The 17,753-nt window shown below is 52.4% G+C and overlaps 1 protein-coding gene across 1 annotated transcript in view; it reads right to left on the bottom strand.

Moving 5' to 3' along the window:
• The window catches only part of EFNA2 (ephrin A2), a 143,448-nt gene that overhangs the window by 25,210 nt on the left and 100,485 nt on the right, over positions 1 to 17,753 (bottom strand). The window contains exon 2 of the mRNA XM_032789351.2: positions 3,306 to 3,598. Coding sequence (XP_032645242.1) covers positions 3,306 to 3,598 — 293 coding nt within the window. The remainder of the gene's footprint in view (positions 1 to 3,305; positions 3,599 to 17,753) is intronic.

The raw sequence follows: 17,753 nt of genomic DNA, 5'->3' as shown, positions 1-17,753 counted from the left end.
GCCACATAATCCTTTGACCCTTCACCCTCTCCTGGAAACCAAGGCCTCAGCCTCTCTGTGTCCGCCAAAACTGCGGCTCTGGCCAAGGGGGAAGATCAGCCTCCCCTGCCTTCTCAAAGCCCAAATACGTCCCTGTGAGGCCGTACCCCCATCTCCTGGTCCTTGGAGACCCACCAACCGTGACAGCACTGGGGAATATGAGATGGCGGGGCCGGTTCATAACTAGACCCAACGGACGCTCTTGACTCAAACTCTCAATTTTAGGCCGCCACGGGTACAGATGGAATTTCCCAGGCTGGAATCAGTGGAGTTCCAGCAGGGATCAGTTCTGCCAACTGAACTAGGGACTCAGTGGCCTTCCCCCCTCGTCCAGGCCCTCCGCCTTCCCCTCCGAGCGAGGAGCCCTGGATGGAACCTTCTCCTCCGTCCTAGCCCCAAGGGCAGTGCCTTCAGTTTGGCTAGGTGTCCCTCTCTGGGACCCTAAAAGAAACACAGGATAAAAGCCCTGCTTCTAATCAAGATGAATGGGACTCTTTTAAAACAGAGACGTAAACCAGCCTCCCCATTGGGTGGTCGGGCGGGTAATTACAGTCACTTGATTATTTTTGCTTGCTGGGAGCCCACGGCAGGGAAGACCCCCCAGGCAGCTTGAGCTCTGCATTTTACAAGGCGAATGGTCCATGGGGCGGGAGCAGAATGAACTCTAATGCTCTCATCCCAGGCTTCTTGTGGGAGGAAACACCGGCTCACCCAGGAGCCTCTCCGTGTGTTCAGGTTTCGTTTACTATTTTTCTGAGCACTTAGCTGGCCCAGGTCTTACATGAAGGCTCAGTTAATGCCGGCTTTAGTGTCTCAGATTCCGGCATGATCAATGGAGAGTAAATGGAGTTGCTGCTTTAAACCACAATAAACCCTCCGTCACCCAACAAAAAAGGGTGAGCTTTGTTCTGACCAGCAGGATAGCCTTGTGGCTGGAGTGCTGGACTGTAACTCAGGTGACCTAGGTTTTAGGCGTGGCTCTCCTACTGGCCTGCTGGGTGACTCTGGGTAAATTGCTTTCTTCCTCTGTGCCTCAGTTTCCCCATCTGTAACATGAGGCTAATGATACTGCCCACCTTTGTAAAGCACATTCAGGTTTACTGATGAAAACTACTATGCAAGAGCTGGGTATTATTCACTGCATGGAAAGCTGCTGTGTCCTGGGAGAGGCAGAATGAAGGCAACCGGAGGACCGCAGGCACGCTCACCCGCAGCTATGCCCAGAGTTAAGAAGACTGGGGCAGTTCACATCTCTTGGGGTTCTTGTTTCAGGACCTCTGCAGATCCAAGCAGGCAGAGGTTATGCTGGTCCCAGGGGCAACTGACATGCTCTTAGCACACCGACACAGCAGAGTCCAGCGCATGGAAATAAGGAAGGCCCCATCCTGAAGGGAAAGGAAGAGCCCCAGAAAGATTTTAGGTCTGGGATTACCGTAAAGCCAGCAGACCAGGGAATCATTCAGAATTCCTCCTAGAATGGTAAGGACGGATCCATTCAGACCTCACCCTGGACCTTCACCTGATCCCAGCCTGTTGAAGTTAATGAGAAGGCTCCCATTGGACCAGCCCCCTAGGTTTTAATGTGACCCAGATTTCTACTCCAGTAGAGGTATGAATATTTTGGACTGGGGAGCCATTGATCCTTGACCTCTGATACTGGCTGTGACCTTGGGTGCGTAGTTCTGCCTGTCTCCCCGCAAAGGGCTATCCAAGTGCTCTGACAGTGAAAAGCACTAGGAGTTATTCCAGATTTCATCTGAGACACTTGGAGCCAGATTCGCCCCGCACACTCTGGCTCCTTTGCACACTTCTGGTATTGCAATGCAGCCATAAAGCAGGGTTTAGAAGAGGCCACTTAAGATGGCTTCACAGCTGCTTTGTATCACCGGAGCGGCACAGAGCAGACAGTGCACGTCCAGCAGAACCTGGCTCCTGCTCACTGTTCAGACTGTATTTTCTGGTGGTGGTTTCTTTTTCTAAAGGGAATTTTCGCCTTGCAGGAGGGAAGAGGCCCAAATGACAGGATTTAACCACAATGCTGCTAGTTTCCCCGCAACGCTACCCCCATCCTTGTGCTCTGCCTCCATAGCTGTGTCTTGGGAAGATCCAAACCTCCTTATCCACCCACAACAAACAGTTCCCTGATCAACCACAAGCTTCACTTTAAGGGCTGGGTCTGTCACCCTGAAGTCAACAGGATTTCCCATGTGCTTGAAGTTCATCGTATCTATACGTGCTTTGCTAGGACAGCACTAGTGTTCAGCACCTGGCAGGATGGAGCCTACAGGGCCCTATCCTGGGAGATGCTGAGAGAACTAAGTACCTCAGAGGAGGTGCTCCCAAGGGATCCGGGCCTGGGATTCCATGTGGCAGCCAGTTCTCTAAGTGTCATTAGACCCAGAGCCAGCCCGTCTCCATATAAAAACTCCATGTGCCTGGACAGCAAAATCAAGGCAAAGGTGAGTGTGGTGACAAAGCTGAGAGTTGGAGACACATGCCTGGGCCAAGCTTTCAATGCAAAGGAAGGCAGGTGGTCAGTTGGCCTCTCATACTTAAAGCAGTATGAGCTCCTGGTTTGACAAGAGCACCTGGGTTCCTCATGTGATGGGGTTACTTCCTGATTATTTGAACTCTACGGTTCTTGAACAGTATTATTCCCTTGCGTACAGACTCAAGCCTGTAGCCCGACCTCTGCCTTAGCAATGTTTTTTTTCTGTGGGCATAGATATGTTTTTCAGTGGACATTTCTATCTAGAGCAAATTGTCCCAGCCTTACATGAATCTTTGCATGGTTCATTTTGTGGATTTTGTGGCTTTACAAGTGATTTCATAAAACCCCGAGTCAGCAAGGAAACTTAACATCGTCGCAAACCACAGCCAGCTTGCGGCGTCATGGCTGTGACTTCCCGGCACGCAGAAGCCACTTGAAACTTCACAGGGACAGAGCTCGAATTGTCCTATTCCAAAACTACATCCCCTTGCCACCCGAGCTGCTAGACAGGACACACAGCAGAATGGTTCTGACTGTATCCAGTAGAGGGCAGCGTTGCACATGCCCCCCAGCTCATTTCAATGGGCTTCACGTGGCTGCTACGCGAGATGCTCACACTGAGCTGTGTTAACTGCTCACCATGCAAATTTGCACGTTCTGCACTAGGCCTTGCATCTGGATTCCTCACCCTGTTAGGAAGAGGAATGCACCGTGGCCAGGGGCCGTTCTCCGCGAGGGGGCAGGGCACAGCCAGTCTGCAGCGTGGGATACTCACAGATGTAATAATACTCGTGCCCTGGTCTGAACTCAAATCCTAGAGAGAAGGGAGTGAAGAGCTGGAACTTCTCTGAGAACTTCAGGGGCCCGTTGGGGGAGTCGGGCCTGTTGCACTCCCAGCGCTTGAAGCCCTTCTGCCGGTGGTCGCAGGAAGCATGACCGTCGTAATTAACCATGTACAGGATATACCGCTCCATCTTGTCCGCCGGGAAGGGGTCCTCATAGTGAGGGCAGTAGATATCCAGGTAGTCGTTGATGCTCACTTCCACCGTGTAGTCTCCCCGATGGAACCTGCGGGGAACAACAGGAGAAAGCGGGGGTGAGAAGCAGGGAAGGACCGTGGTGGACTGGCCAGCCTGACACGTGTCAGCCAGAACATCAGGTTCTCTGCAAGATGAGAGCTCAGGTGCCCTCAGCAGCACAGCTTTGGATGTACCTGCTTGGCACTGTGGGTGCTTAGCACCTGTGACTCTCAGACCCCTAAGGGGCTCAAGCGGACCAACCCAAAGCAGCGTAACCGTTCTGTCCCTCTGAGCAGTATGCGCTTCTGAAAGATTTCTAGGTTAAGCCACACGCCCAATGCTGCACAGCAAGTCAGCAGCAGAGCCAGGAAGAAGACCCAGGAGTCCTGGCTCCCATGAACTGCGGACTACATACCTTGCCAATGCCAATGGGATGCTTCGGGCATAAGAAATTCAGAAGTGACCAGTGGCTCCAGGAGCCTGACTTGGGACACCTTAAAGGTCCCTGATTTCTAGACAAAGCCAAGGTCCTACCCTCTGAAAATCACAGCCCCCTTTCGGTATCTCAAGCTGGGCACCAAAAAAATCACTAGCCACGCGTAAAAATCACTAGCCACTCGTAAAAAGCTAGACCTTAAGTCCTGACTCTCTGCTACTCTTCTCCTTCGACAGGCACTGGCAGCTGTGCAAAGTGAATGTAGAACACAACCATGCTGATTCATATCACACTGACCCAATATAAACAACGGCACATGGACCAAGCCTGGGAAAACTGGGCCCTACATTTTTCCCTCTTCCTGTTTGGTACCTGTAACAAGCACAGAGAACCCATCTCTTCTTTTCGGATTCTGCCCTTCCCTGTGTCAAACCAACCACCCCCTATACAGAGAATAAGGGTGTGACGTTAGTGATGTGATCTGTAACCGTATAGATCACTGTTGCAACCACTCATATATTTGCAGCAAATATTGTACAAAGGTTGTCCTGTGAGGGATCTGTGGGAAGGTTATGATTTACTGGGCATAATTATGCTCTGTGCCATTTTTGTAGTTGAAGTTATGAATATTGGCTCTGTACTTGTATATCAATGTGTTTTGACTCTAAGTAGCTTTAGTAAAGCATTTGGTCAGCTTCTTGAGAAAGGAATGTGCAAATTAAGTGCCCAATCAAGAAACACTTAACTGACAATGGATTTTGGGAGAGGCCGATCCTGGCCATCTAAGCTTTCCTGGAAACAAACAATGGTGGTAGCCTGCAAACTGAGTCAAGCACGGACATGTGACTTGCCCATGTGACTCCAGACTCCATCTTGCTGCTGGGATTTTCCACAGGAAGAACAAAGAGGTGTCCTCCCACAGGCAGAGAATACAAAAAGGCCCTGAAAACTCCTGCATCTTTCTTCAATCCAGCTTCATATCTCTGGAGGAACTTTGCTACAAACTGAAGCTTTGAACAAAGGGCTGAATGGATGCACTCCAGAGACTTGATTTGTGCCTGCAGTTTATTCCATCACTACTACAAGCCTGAACCAAGAACTTTGCCATTACTGTGTGTAATTGATTCCATTTAACCAATTCTAGCTCTCATCTATAGCTTTTTCCTTTTAGGAATAAACCTTTAGATTTTAAATTCTAAAGGACTGGCAACAGCGTGATTTGTGGCTAAGATCTGATTTGTCTATTGTCCTAGGTCTGGGGTTTGGTCCTTCGCGATCGAGAGAACCTTTTTTTCTTTTACTGGGGCATTGGTTTTCATAACCATTTGTCCCCATAACGAGTGGTACTGGTGGTGATACTGGGAAACTGGAGTGTCTAAGGAAATCGCTTGTGGTTAGCCAGTGGGGCAAAACTGAAGTCTCTTCTATTTGGCTGCTTTGGGTTGCCTCATTAGTAAAGGGCTATGACTGCCCTGCTTTAAGCAATTTGTCCTGAATTGCTACTCTCAGTTGGGCCCCACCAGAACCAGCATCGTTACAAAGGGAAACAGACAGTAAAAGAGTTTTGCCCTTATCCAGTGCTTCCCAACCTAGAGTTCAAAGCACTTTACAAACATCAGTTAATGCAGGCCTGCACAACTCGTAAAGCAGGGAGTGCCATGTTACTCCAAAGAAAACAGCTGAGGGCTGAAACCCCCCCGGCCCTGCCAAACACCCCCCCCCAGCGCCATCAAACCCCCCACAGTGCTGCCCAGTCCCCCCAAAACACAACCCCCCTCAGCGCCACGGAAACATTCCCCTGAAACAACCCCGCCCTCAGCACCGCCCGCCCCACGGAAACAAACCCTCCTTTCCCAGTGCCACCCCACTGAAAGAGCGGTTTTAAACCTTGGTAATATGTTACAGCAGGCCCCTAAGGTAGTATAATTAAGGTAAAAGAGAAATGTCTTTTTGCTAGAAGTAGAATAAGATCTTCCCCCCACTTTGTAATCAGTTGCCCTGTTGAATGAATGAGGTGTGAATGAGCAAGCTCCAGACAGCTGCAACCCTTGGAGAGGGGCTGGGAGCCAGATCAGATCAGTAGAACAGGTCAACCACTGACTCCTCAGCCCCCTTCCTGCGGCTCACCTACTCCCCCTCCACCCCACGCCACTGCCTGCCCGCTCGTCTCCTCAAATACTCCTCCCACCCACCGCTTGCCTACTCACCTCCTGCGGGCCGCACAGTGAGCCCACTAGGGCCGCATGTTGTGCAGGCCTGAGTTACTGGAACCCGCGAAAAGCCCCAGGAAGTGGGGTTTGACTCATCCTATTTTACAGAAGGAAAACTAAGGCAACTTGTCTAAAAGCCCGAACAGCAGATTAGTGACATACCTGGGAACAGAGTTTAAGTCTGAGCCCCAGTGTTTCACAGGCCATAACTGCCACCCAACCACCCCAGGATTTCTGACTCATACTCCCCTTTACTTTAACCACTAGACCACTCCCTTCCAAAACCAGGCGCAGAAACCAGGAATCCTGACACACAAGTCCTCTGCCCTCACCACCAGTCAAACCCTCCGAATCCGCGTTCGCGCTACAAGATTAAATTCAGGACCTCATTGTTTTAAGAGGAATAAACTAGCGACACTTGGTAATAAGTAACAAAAAATCATTATGCATTGCGATACCATCAGACCCTTTTGGTATTACTGCAGATGTGCGCTCCAATCCTATTGTAATGTATGGTTTTTGGTACTGATTATCTGAGAGATTAAGGGATTAGCAGAGCTAGAAAATGACTCTACAATACCTCGGCAATTCCCATTTTAGACTTCAATACACCACAGTCCCCTAAGACTAGCTAGCTCCGTTTGCCACCTTCCAAACCCACACTCGCCTTCTGGGGACATTTAAAATAACTTACTGTGTAGATTTGATTGGCCCTCGCGTTTGACGAGGACTCCTCAGTCAAATGCATGAGCCCCTCAGGCGCAATCCTGACTTCTCCCCACACCGAATGGGTTTTCTCTGCTAATTAATTTGAAGTTCCTATAGAGGCACTTGCCCTCAAATAGAAATTCTCTTGCCGGCATCAGCAAGGCTAGGGCAGGTTTGCGAGACTGATTCACTTCCAAGTTGCTGAGAGAGCACAGAACATCTGGAATAAAAATTGGGGCCGTGGTGTGTGTGTGTACGTACACCCACAGGCATTCACAAGATGCCAGGAGACAGTTAACATAAAACCGTTCCTCCTTCTTCTGCTTATATTTTGGTTATGTGATGAGATTTCCAGACACGTCGTATCTCTGTGCCTTTTTGGCCAGGCTCTCTGACGACATATTGTATCGTGCCGATGACTGTGGAAAATACCAGCTTAGGGGCCTCATCCGAAGCCCGCTGAAGACAACAGTAAGAATCCTCTTGGAGAAAGGCAGTTGTGTCTTAGGGCACGAAGCACACGGCCGGGGAGAGGTCAGGGTGCTTGCATTCTATCCCTGGCTCCACCACTCTGTGACTCAGTCTCTCCACTGGGGACAACAGTGCTCAAAGAGCTTCGACAGCCACCAAGGGCAAGCTGCAGTCATCTGAAGCAGGCCAAAATCAGTGCCCTCTGCGGCTCTTTGCACGGATGTAACTGACCGTATGCGGTGACGGGCGCCAGGGAACCGGGCCTCTTGGGCTCTCTCCCTGGCTCTGCCACTGCCCAGCTGTGTGACCCTGGGTGAGTCACTTCCCCGGTCTGGTCTATGGTGTGTGTGGGAGCAGGGGGGGGGAGATTTTCACTGAAGTAGCCACTCCAGTGCAAGCCCCTCCAGCGTAAACACGCGGCACTGATGCTACTGAGCCCGAGAATGGACTAGCACAGTGTGTCTCCGTTAGGAGTTCACGCCTGTCCTCCTACATTGCTGTCCTGGCATCAGTGAAGATCTCCCTTGTCAGGACGGTACCAGATACCAGGGTGAGGGGTATGAAGGGGCTCGTGCCTGGGGCACTAAGAGCTCAGCGTGATGCTGGGTTTGCTCCCCTCTCACAGAACCCCTAGGGCCCCCCGAAGCAAAGAGCAGGCCAAGAACGGACCCCACTGTAGCCCCTCAGGCCCCAGGCCTGCTCTCTTCCTGCCCCAGGATTCCTCCTCAGGCGAGACTGAGAGCGGTACATGGGCCCCCTGTTGTGTGAGGGACGGGAGGGGGCTGGGCCCTACGGGAAGCCTTGTCAGCTGTCAGTCTCTCTTTAAAACACTGCAGACAAAAAAGCGGGCAGACACCCAGGCAGACACCCCTCTGCGAAGGCAGCAGGCAGGTCACTGACACTCCAGCAGCCGAAAGAGGAATTATTCATGAATGCCGGATGGGGAAGCCTTAAAAGACACACAACCCCCCAAACTTTTGTTGTGAGTGGAGGGGGAGGGCGGCATGAGTGGCAGGGTGTGTGTGTGTGAGTCCAGCCTGTGCCCCGCTGCAGTGCATGCCTGGTGCAGCCCCAGAGCCAGGAGGCGGCTGGTGAATTGGTACTGGAACTGGTGGAACAAGGCCAACAGCTGGGCCAGGGCCACCTGAGAACCGTGTGCCCAACGCTACTGAGCCACAGCGCTCGGCTGCAAAGAGGGACCAGAGCTACGGGAAACCAACCCAGATTATAAAATCCATATTCTCTGCTGGTTTCAGTCAGCGTCACTCCACTGACCAGTTTATGTCAGCCGGGGATCTGGCCCATAGTTCTTTAGGAGCTAACCAGCTGGATGTCTCCCTATTATCCAGACTGTGGTCCTGTGGAAGAACAGAAAACTTTCGGGGATCCCTCCATGAGTTTCAAGGACCCCTTCCACAGCTAGCCCTAAAGAAACCGTGAGCAGGGTGGGAGGAAGGATGCTGAGCAGAGGCACATGAAGGCAGACTGCTTCCGTCAGGGGTCTGAGCAAGGGAGATGGCAAGAAAGTTCATGGGAACGGACCTCTTGGAGGACCATGAAAGGGACTGGAGGACCATCGGGTACTGATTCCTGTGAGTGTCCGTGGCTGCACATTCTCACTGCAGTTATCTCAGGTTAGCAACACGCAGGATGAGCTAACTCGGGGTCTGCCCAGGAGCTCAGGGCGTGAGGGCTGCTTTGTTGTGGGGGAAGGATAGAGACATCAACATGTGAATGTGGAATGGGTTAAAGGCAAAACCCATGTTTGAACCCATGTTAAGTCTGCAGTGAAGATGAGTCCTGAGCCTGGTCTACACTTAGCTACACCAATCAGAGGGGGGGAAGATTCACACCCCTGCGTGCGGTGAGCGCTGAATGCAACAGTGGATACTGCAACCTGGCCCCTGTGCTGCAGGGAGCTGGGCTAAGACCCATCAAACTCATCCCATGGGGGCCATCAACCACACACACTGTTACTGATTGGGAGATGGGGGTGGAACTGTCAGGGAAGACGGGGTGGGGGGGCATCAAGTGGTGAGACTGAGCCCCCAGAGCTGTTTACACACAGGCCAGAGGCTCTGCCCCAGATCCAAGCACTCCCAAGTCTGGGGAGGTTCGAAATTTGGATCCGGACCCAGGTCTGAATTTTGCAAGTGGCCTCCCAGCTTTATAATGGGCCTGAACCAAAGCCCCAGGCCTCTGCCCCCCATACCCTGGAGTATGAAATCTCTTCTCCTACCTCTCCCTGCAGCATCTGAGCTGCAGGAGCCAGACCTGGTTCTGAATTTTGCATCTCCGCTGCCCACATCTCCCTGAGGGTGGGTTCCACACCCTCGCGCTGTGCCCTGGGGGGCGCATGGTGGGAGGCGCAGAAAGGTGCCCACTGTGCAGCATCTGGTTAAAGAGCCTCCGTTTCAGAGGAAAATTCATATCCCCCCCACCTCCCAAATCAACAAATCACGTCCCCTCTCATGTGGCGGAGATACAGCCACATCTCCATTTAGATGGAGCTGGCCAGGTGGACGAACACAGCCCCATGGGGTCTCCAAATGGTAATTCAGCGCTGTAGGATGGGCGTCCTTCTCCAAGCCCCTGGCCTGCTTGTGAGCCAAGCACACACTGCTGTGTGTATAATACAACCAGGCAGGGGGAGGGATAGGGGCCAGCCAGTGGGAGAGTTTAAAGGGAGGGGTCCCCCTCCCTCTCTCAGGGCAGGGTGTGGGGGAGATGCTGCCCAGCAGTCAGCCTGCGGCAGGAGGCTAGTGGAGCTCTCCTGGCTGCACAAACGTGTGTCTGGCTGATTTATGTGTGTTGTGAAAATCCAAGCAGTGGTAGGGGTCAGTTCTATGGGGCAGCAGGGAGACACAACACGCGCGTGTGCACACACACACTCTCTCTTATTGCTGAGTGCCCCCCCCCACACACACACACAGAGTCACTCACTCTGACACTCAGAGGCATATACCCCCCATTCTCTTCCTCTGATGCACACACACAGACAATGCGCACACACAGGTATATACACAGACCCTTGCCCATGCTCGTGCACAATGCACACACCCACAGACTACGCACACGCTCAGGAATACACACACAGGCACATGTACATACCTGTGCACAATGCACGCACACACAGGTATATATACAGACCCTTGCCCATGCTTGTGCACAATGCACAAACACACAGACTATGCACATGCTCAGGCATACACACACAGGCACATGCACACACCTGTGCACAATGCGCGCACACACACAGAAAATGCACACACTCAGACACACACGAGTGCACACACATGCCGTAACTCTTGCCTGCTCTGGCATGCACACACTCAAAGGCGTTTTAAATCTCTGCAACTCAGACAGCTAGAAAATGTAAGTGAAAGCTGAGGTTCTTGTGAAAATCTCATGACTCCAGGAGGTGGGGCTTTAAGGAAAGCATCATACACCGCGCAACTACTGTTAGACTGGCAAGATAGTCGGCGACACTGCGATTCCTACAGCCTTGGCAGGGTAAGAAAAAATGAAATGTACAGACAATGACAAGGATGTGTGTGTGTGTGTGTGAAATAAGAAAGAAAAAAACACCGATGCAGCCCCTCAAACCGCCAGGAAACGTAGCAGGAGATTCAAGAGGATGACACAAAAGACATGCAGTCATCACAAAGGGAAGAAGGGAATGAAAAGAAAGGAGGAAGGAGAGAACAAATGGAGAGCAGGAAAGAGGAAGGCTGTTCCCTGAATATCACTGAAGCAGCTCTCTTGCAATCTTTAAGCTACTATGCACCTCATTACTCGCTTCATAAGCACTCTGATCACACAGTGAAATACGCTAATTAAGGAGAAGGGTTTCCTCTCTCTCTTCTCTCCTTTTCCGATCCAGTCATGCCAGCCCTGCCCCTGGCAAGGTAACATTTTAAAATGTAAAATTAATACCGAGGGCCGTGATTCACCGGGCACCAATTTTCAAATGCGCACACACAATAAAGGGAAAAAAACCACCTCTCCTCTCCTCCCTTTGTTTTTTGGTAAGGTATTTATTTATATGATTGTTATTAAACCCCAAGGAAAGAAAGAGAGAGAGAAAGAGAGAAAGAAAGAAAGAAAGAAAGAAAGAAAGAAAGCAGGATTATCAGGGGAATAATTATTATTGTGGGTCTTTTGGAAAAAAAAAACCCAGCTAACTCGGAGGGCCTTTGCTGGATGAAAAGCTGCTGAATTAGAACCGATTAGCTGTGATAAATGGGGGGGCAGATGAGAGGATTTGATGGGTATGGGGCGGGGGAGAGAAAGGTTTAGCTTTCGGCTCTGAGGTGGAGGTGATGAAATCGCCAAGTGATAATAACAGTAATCCCTGGCTCTTATCTAGAGCTTTTCATCCCTGGATCTCAAAGGGGCTTCGCAAAGCAATTCAGCAGCACGCACGCACCTCATTTTTACAGAGGGGAAACTGAGGCACGGGGAGGGGTCATGGCTTGACGAAGGCCATCCTGCGGCTGGCTCTGAGGAGTAGGGGTCCCCTGGGCCTTTGATTTCAATGAGGCACCACGCCGGCAGAGCGGACCCGGCAGCAGGAGTGGGGTCCCCTGCAATCTGATCGGTTTGGCCAGACCTCTGTGTGGGCTCCCGGAGGGTTCAAAGGGGTGACGAAGGCTGCAGGACTGGAAGCCAGGCTTAGCCAAGGATATTTCTTTCCCCCCACCCCCCCGACACTGGTTTCTTGGACCATTTCAAGGCTTTAAAAACAAGAGAGAGACTGGCCCCAACCTTAGAAACCAGCTGCTCATTGCTGGGGGACATGCCACCCGGTGCTGGGTTTCCAAACCCCAGCTCCCTGGAGGCAGACGGTGCACCTGCTCCGTCACACAACATGTTAGGTTGCTGGAGAGGTGAGTGCACAGGGGGCGGGGGGAACTCTTTCTCTGTTCCCCACGGCTCTCTGATGTTTCGACAATGTACCAAGAACCAACCCCTGGACCGGTGTCGTTCACCAATATAACACTCAGGGCTCTAGCATGCTCCACACATACGACTCAATGCATGTTACAAATGGGGGGTCACGCTGCACGTTTTACAGAGGGCGAAGTGGTGGCACGGACCGAGGAAGGGACTGGCCCAATGTCACCCGGTAGAGCTGGGAATTTGGCCCAGGCCCTCTGACTCCCAGGGCCCTACCCATTAGGCTACACTGCCTTCCCCTACCGCACTCTATAAGATTACGAGGAGGAGGATTTATTAGCTGTATTACAGTAGTGCCTAAATGCCCCGATCACGGACTGTGCTAGGTGCCAACAAAGATGGTAGTGGCCTCAAAGAGCTGAGAGGGAAAGGAAGGATCATTGTCCCCATGGTACAGATGGGGAGACTGAGGCCCAGAGAGGTGGAATGACTTGCTTGGGGTCACATGGGGCATCCAAACCCAGATCCCCTAAGTCCCATGCCAGTGCCCTCCTTCCTTTCCAATATCCGAATGAGACGGAGAAGGAAGGGCCCCATCCCGCAGCAGGCAGTAGAATGATATTCAATGGGGCAATGAGCGGTTTGGAGGGGGCAGGGGGGATTTGAGGGATGAGCGAGAGAGGTTGTTTTTCCTGGACTAACACAATGAGAAGGAGACTCTCTGCTCCTTTGCTTAGGTAGCCAAAGGCTAGTCCCTCCTTGGACTCCCCCCACCCTGCTTCTCTCCAGACCCCCTTGCCAAACGCTCCCCCCAGCAGGAAGCCATCTGCCCTGACTAGTAGCATGCTATGTATTTTGGGCTGCTTGGGATCTTAAAGGGACCCAACTGCATCTGGAGTGAGGCAGCCAAAGAGGGAGCAAACCAGTAATCGCTCCATCCTCACTCAGGTGCAAGAGACATGAATAGAGTCGGAGTGAGGGAAAGGACAGAGGCATCTGCCCGCAGGCATCTGAGCGCAGAATCACAGAAATGTTGGGCTGGAAGGGGCCTCGGGAGGTCAGCGCGTCCAGCTCCCTGCGCCGAGGCAGGACCAAGTAACCCTAGACCATCCCTGACCGGGGTTGTCCAACCTAATCTTATAAATCTCCGGTGACCAGAATCCCACCACCTCCCTTTGAAGTCTGTTCCAGAGCCTCCTTATTCCTAACATCGAACCTGAATCTTCCTTGTCGCAGATGAAGCCCATTGCCCGTAGTCCTACTGACAGCGGACATGGAGACCTCAGCATCCCCTTGATAACAGCCCTCAGTGTGTGGGCAGACAGTTATCAGGTCCTCCTCGGTCTTTTCTCAAGACTGAACATGCCCAGTTTTTTAAACCCTTTCCTCAGAGCCCAGGTTCTGATCATTTTTGTTGCTCTCCTCTGAACTTCTCCAATTTGTCCACATCTTCCCTGAAGCCCAGCACCCAGACTTGGGCACGGGACTCTGGCTGAGCCTCAGCAGCGCCAGGGGGGACAATCACCTCCCGTGTCTGACGCACGACACCCCCGTTAACACACCCCAGCGTGATATTAGCCTTTTTCCCAGCTGCAGCCCACTGTTGCCTCAGATTCAATCTGTGATCCACGAGGACCCCCTTTTCCGCAGTACCGCCACCTACCCAGTTTGTCTCCAGTTTGTAGCTGTGCGTTTGAGTCTTCCTTTTCCTAAGTGTTGTATTTTGCACTTGTCTTTATTAACCGATAGTCGGCTGCATGCATCTAATGTCTGCCCTGCGCGTTGCAGGAGAGAGAAAAGGTGAATCTCTGAAATTTCCCAGCGCTCAGTAAGCTCTGTTCTTTCCCTCGCTCAGCCTCTGTTCATGTCTCTTACAACACCCCAAACGAGGATTACATTTCAGTGTAGCCAGCAGATAGCCGCCTGATAACATTCTTCCCTGCCTTGTATAGCCTGTATCTTGCAGCTGGGATCTGAGCCTGAAACCACACTGACAACAGACAGCCCATTGTCTGGTTCTCCACACGAGCGGGTCAGTGGCACAGAGCCCTTGGCTGTTGGGCTGGGGTTTTTTTCCCTTTGCACATTCACATTCCAGGGTGCAGCTCCCCCTTTACGGAAAGGGAGCTGCAGAAACTCAGAGGCAGGCACACAAGGCCTGCGTCTTGCCTGGGGAGTCCAGGGGAAGGGGAGCACCACAATCAGGAAGCTGTGCTGCCCCTGAGACTGCAAGCAGGCTGGTGCCCCCCCACCTGCAGATCTCTCTCAGCCATGGCTGAGTTGGAAGGACCCTGCTGCATGGAATAGCATTAAAGGCCTTCTCCGTCCATTCTGCTAAGACAGGGCCCATGGTGTGTGGAGGGGCAGTTCATGCCAAGTCAGATGATGCTTTCAGTGCCCACTAGAAGCTGGACTGAGACCACCCCCCCCATTCCCCCAACCTGTCACCAGATGAGAACGGTTCCTAGTCACTCCAACATGGGCAGGAACTGGGGCAGTGATTCAGAGGTGAGATACCATCCCACCTATCCTGAGCCACCCCGTCCTGATCTTGGCACCCTGTTTCTATTCACTCACAGCAGGCATCTGGGATGGACACATACAGCCCGCAGAAGGGATCTGGTCAGCCACTGTTCCCCTAGCCCCTGCCTACAAGGGGAGACACTGTCTGTAGCAAGCTCTTTGACTTCCAAAAGGCACAAGAACTCAGGACTCCAGGCATCTCTTTCTGGTTCTGTCATTGCCTTGGGTTGGGCAGGTCGTCCTGCTCTGTGCCTCAGTTTCCCCATTCTGCAAAACAGGCATAATACCTCCCAACCTCATCCGGATATAAATCCTGCCAGTGCTCCGATACGACAGCGAGGAAGAGCAAAAGGATGATCTAAGCCCTATACGTCAGGCATAAAAACGAGGCCTTGTCTATCATTCCAGACATCACAGAACCCATTCCCCCAGCTATTGACTTCTGACATCCCCTGGCACAAATAAAAGCCCACAGTTTGCCACGCCATGTACATGTTAGGCTGCATATAAGCCATGTGCACTTGTGACTTACACCTGCACAGGTTCCCTATGCCCATGTGTTGCATTTGGCCCTTTGGATGTCTCTCTCAAGGCTTTTTCCTCTGGAGAGGCTTTGGGGAGCTACGCCCTTGTAGTGTGCGAATCAGCCAGCAGTGGGAGTGCCATATACTGTTTTTCTCTCCCTGACTTTAAGGTCACCTGTGTTCCAAATGCCTCCCCAGGTATGACCCCTGCTCCTAACCTGGGTTCCCTGCCTGGCCTCTCATTGCTATGGATCCTGAGCATAGCAGCAGCTCTGTGTTATGGGACCCAGTCCTCCACCTGGAGGTGGAAACCCTGGAAATCAAGTTCGCTGATTTTCCAGCCATGGAAGGACACCCAAATGTGGGCATTTCCATTCCATTCCAGCACGATCCCCGTAAGGTCCCGATATCTAACATGCCGATTTCATAGGTAATTGCCAGTCCTCCGGTCCCGACGCGGTCCCGCAGCAGTGGGAGCATTTAAGCAAAGTCCCTGCCCTATGTTTGAACCCCGATGGGTTCCAGGGTAGGAGCAGCCAGGATCTCCCAGGACTAACGGGGCAAAGCTGGGGTGGGGACTGACAGAGGCAGCTGCCCAGTCTGTTCTACTGTGGCTCGCTCCTTTCTTCCCAGGGACTGCAAACGGGGCCAAGGAATGCCATGCTTGTGGCTCAGCACAGCAGAGAGCCTCTCTCCAGTGCTCCGGGGTCTGGCTTCCAGATGTCAGCTGGGCTTCAGGAGGGTTTATTTTACAGCAGTGTCTAGAGGCCGCAACTGAGATCAGGCCCCCAGGGTGCTAGGCACCCACCATGCCTGACTAAGAGATAGTCCCTGCCCTAATGAGCTCGCAATTCAGATAAAGGATGGGTTAGCCCCATTTCACAGATGGGAAGTGGAGGCACAGAGAGGCTATGCAACTTGCCCGAGGTCACACAGGAAATCTGTGCCAGGGCTGGGAACTTTCCCCTAACTCTTCAGAGCCCAAAGCCCAGCCTTCCTGTAGGCTTCAGCGTCGATCCGAAAGCTTCCCCCTTATGCTGGGGTTCGTCTTCCCGAAGCCCAGTGTGTGCAACTCTCACCCTCCTTCCCCACACCCTGGATCACTGCGGTACTCTTCCAGAGTTGCTCTCTATAAGAACACAGCCTAAATGCCCCAGCCGCTTTAGGGAAAGGTGACTAGGATTCCGAGGCAGCACAGTCTTCTGGTTAGAGGCAGGGACTGCGGGTTTCTATTCCCCGCGCTGCCCCTATTGTTTGGCGAGTCATTTCACCACCACTGAAACATACATGGAGGATAATGATACTTAAATTTTACTTAAAAAAGGAGTCCAGATCCTCCGGTGAAAGGCAGAATGGGGCCAGATCCCCAGATGGTGTAAATCAGGCCAGCTCCATTGGAGTCAAGGGCTCAGATCACCGGGTAGCATGAGTCAACCCAGCTCCATGGGAGTCAATGGGTCAGATCCCCCACTGATGGGAAACAGCATAACTCAATTGACTTCAGTGGCTCTGCACCAATTTACACCACGTAAGGACTCAGCCAGACACATTATTATTATTAAGTCCAACCCCAGCAAATGTGACCCTCTCCGTACCCTGCCCCCTGGCCCATCAGCCAGGATGCCCCGTTTGCTGGGGATTGACAGGCGGTATTGACCCGTGGTGCAGGGCTCTGAGTGGCAGATGGCGTCCAGGTGGCTTTGAAATGATTCGTATTGGTTTGGGATGTTGAGACACATTAATTGGCCCCTTGGGACATCATGATAAAGTACAGTAGAGAGGATTGATTAAGCTTCCCAGCAAATTATACCTTGGCAACCTCATCCTCAGCTCCCTGGATCACCCCTCCCTGCTGCAAACCAACTCCGCTGTTCCCTGGGATGGTTGAGGTTGCATTGCCCAAAGCACAGCCTGAGTCGCCCGGTAGGAATCCATGCGGACGCAAGCGACGAGCCAGCTCCCCAGCTCCAACGGGCACTCAGTGCCCATGAGAACAGCTGCAACGTAAGTCCCTAGAGAGATACAGAGAGGTCCTTAAAGCACAGGTAATCATTCAGGCCAGGGACTCGCCTGAACCATGTCCCCCCCAGTGCTGGGAAGTCAGGCCACATCAGAGGCACCACGATGCGAGGTGTGGCTTGGTGCACACACGATGCCCTCTCTCAAGCAGCCCTAGCCCCCCTGTTCTTCAGTTGTTAGCATGCCCAGCTGGACCATCAACCATTGGAATGGCAGGACAGATGGACAGCACACCCCAAGGGAAACGGGCCATGCATCAGATCCGCAGGGCTGCCCCGTGGCTCCCGTACCTTGCACGTGTTCAAAGCTTATCACGGCCACTTGCAGGTCCAATCCACCCCTCCCAGCCTGTAAGCGAGGGATACGCTCCATTGGTCTCAGTGGGAGCTGCCAGGTGCTGAGCATTCTAGAAAG

This window comes from Chelonoidis abingdonii, chromosome 11 (genome assembly GCF_003597395.2).
Source record: "Chelonoidis abingdonii isolate Lonesome George chromosome 11, CheloAbing_2.0, whole genome shotgun sequence".
NCBI lineage: Eukaryota > Metazoa > Chordata > Testudines > Testudinidae > Chelonoidis > Chelonoidis abingdonii.
Note: the sequence above shows the minus strand (reverse complement) of the source record. Positions and strands in the feature narration are given on the sequence as shown.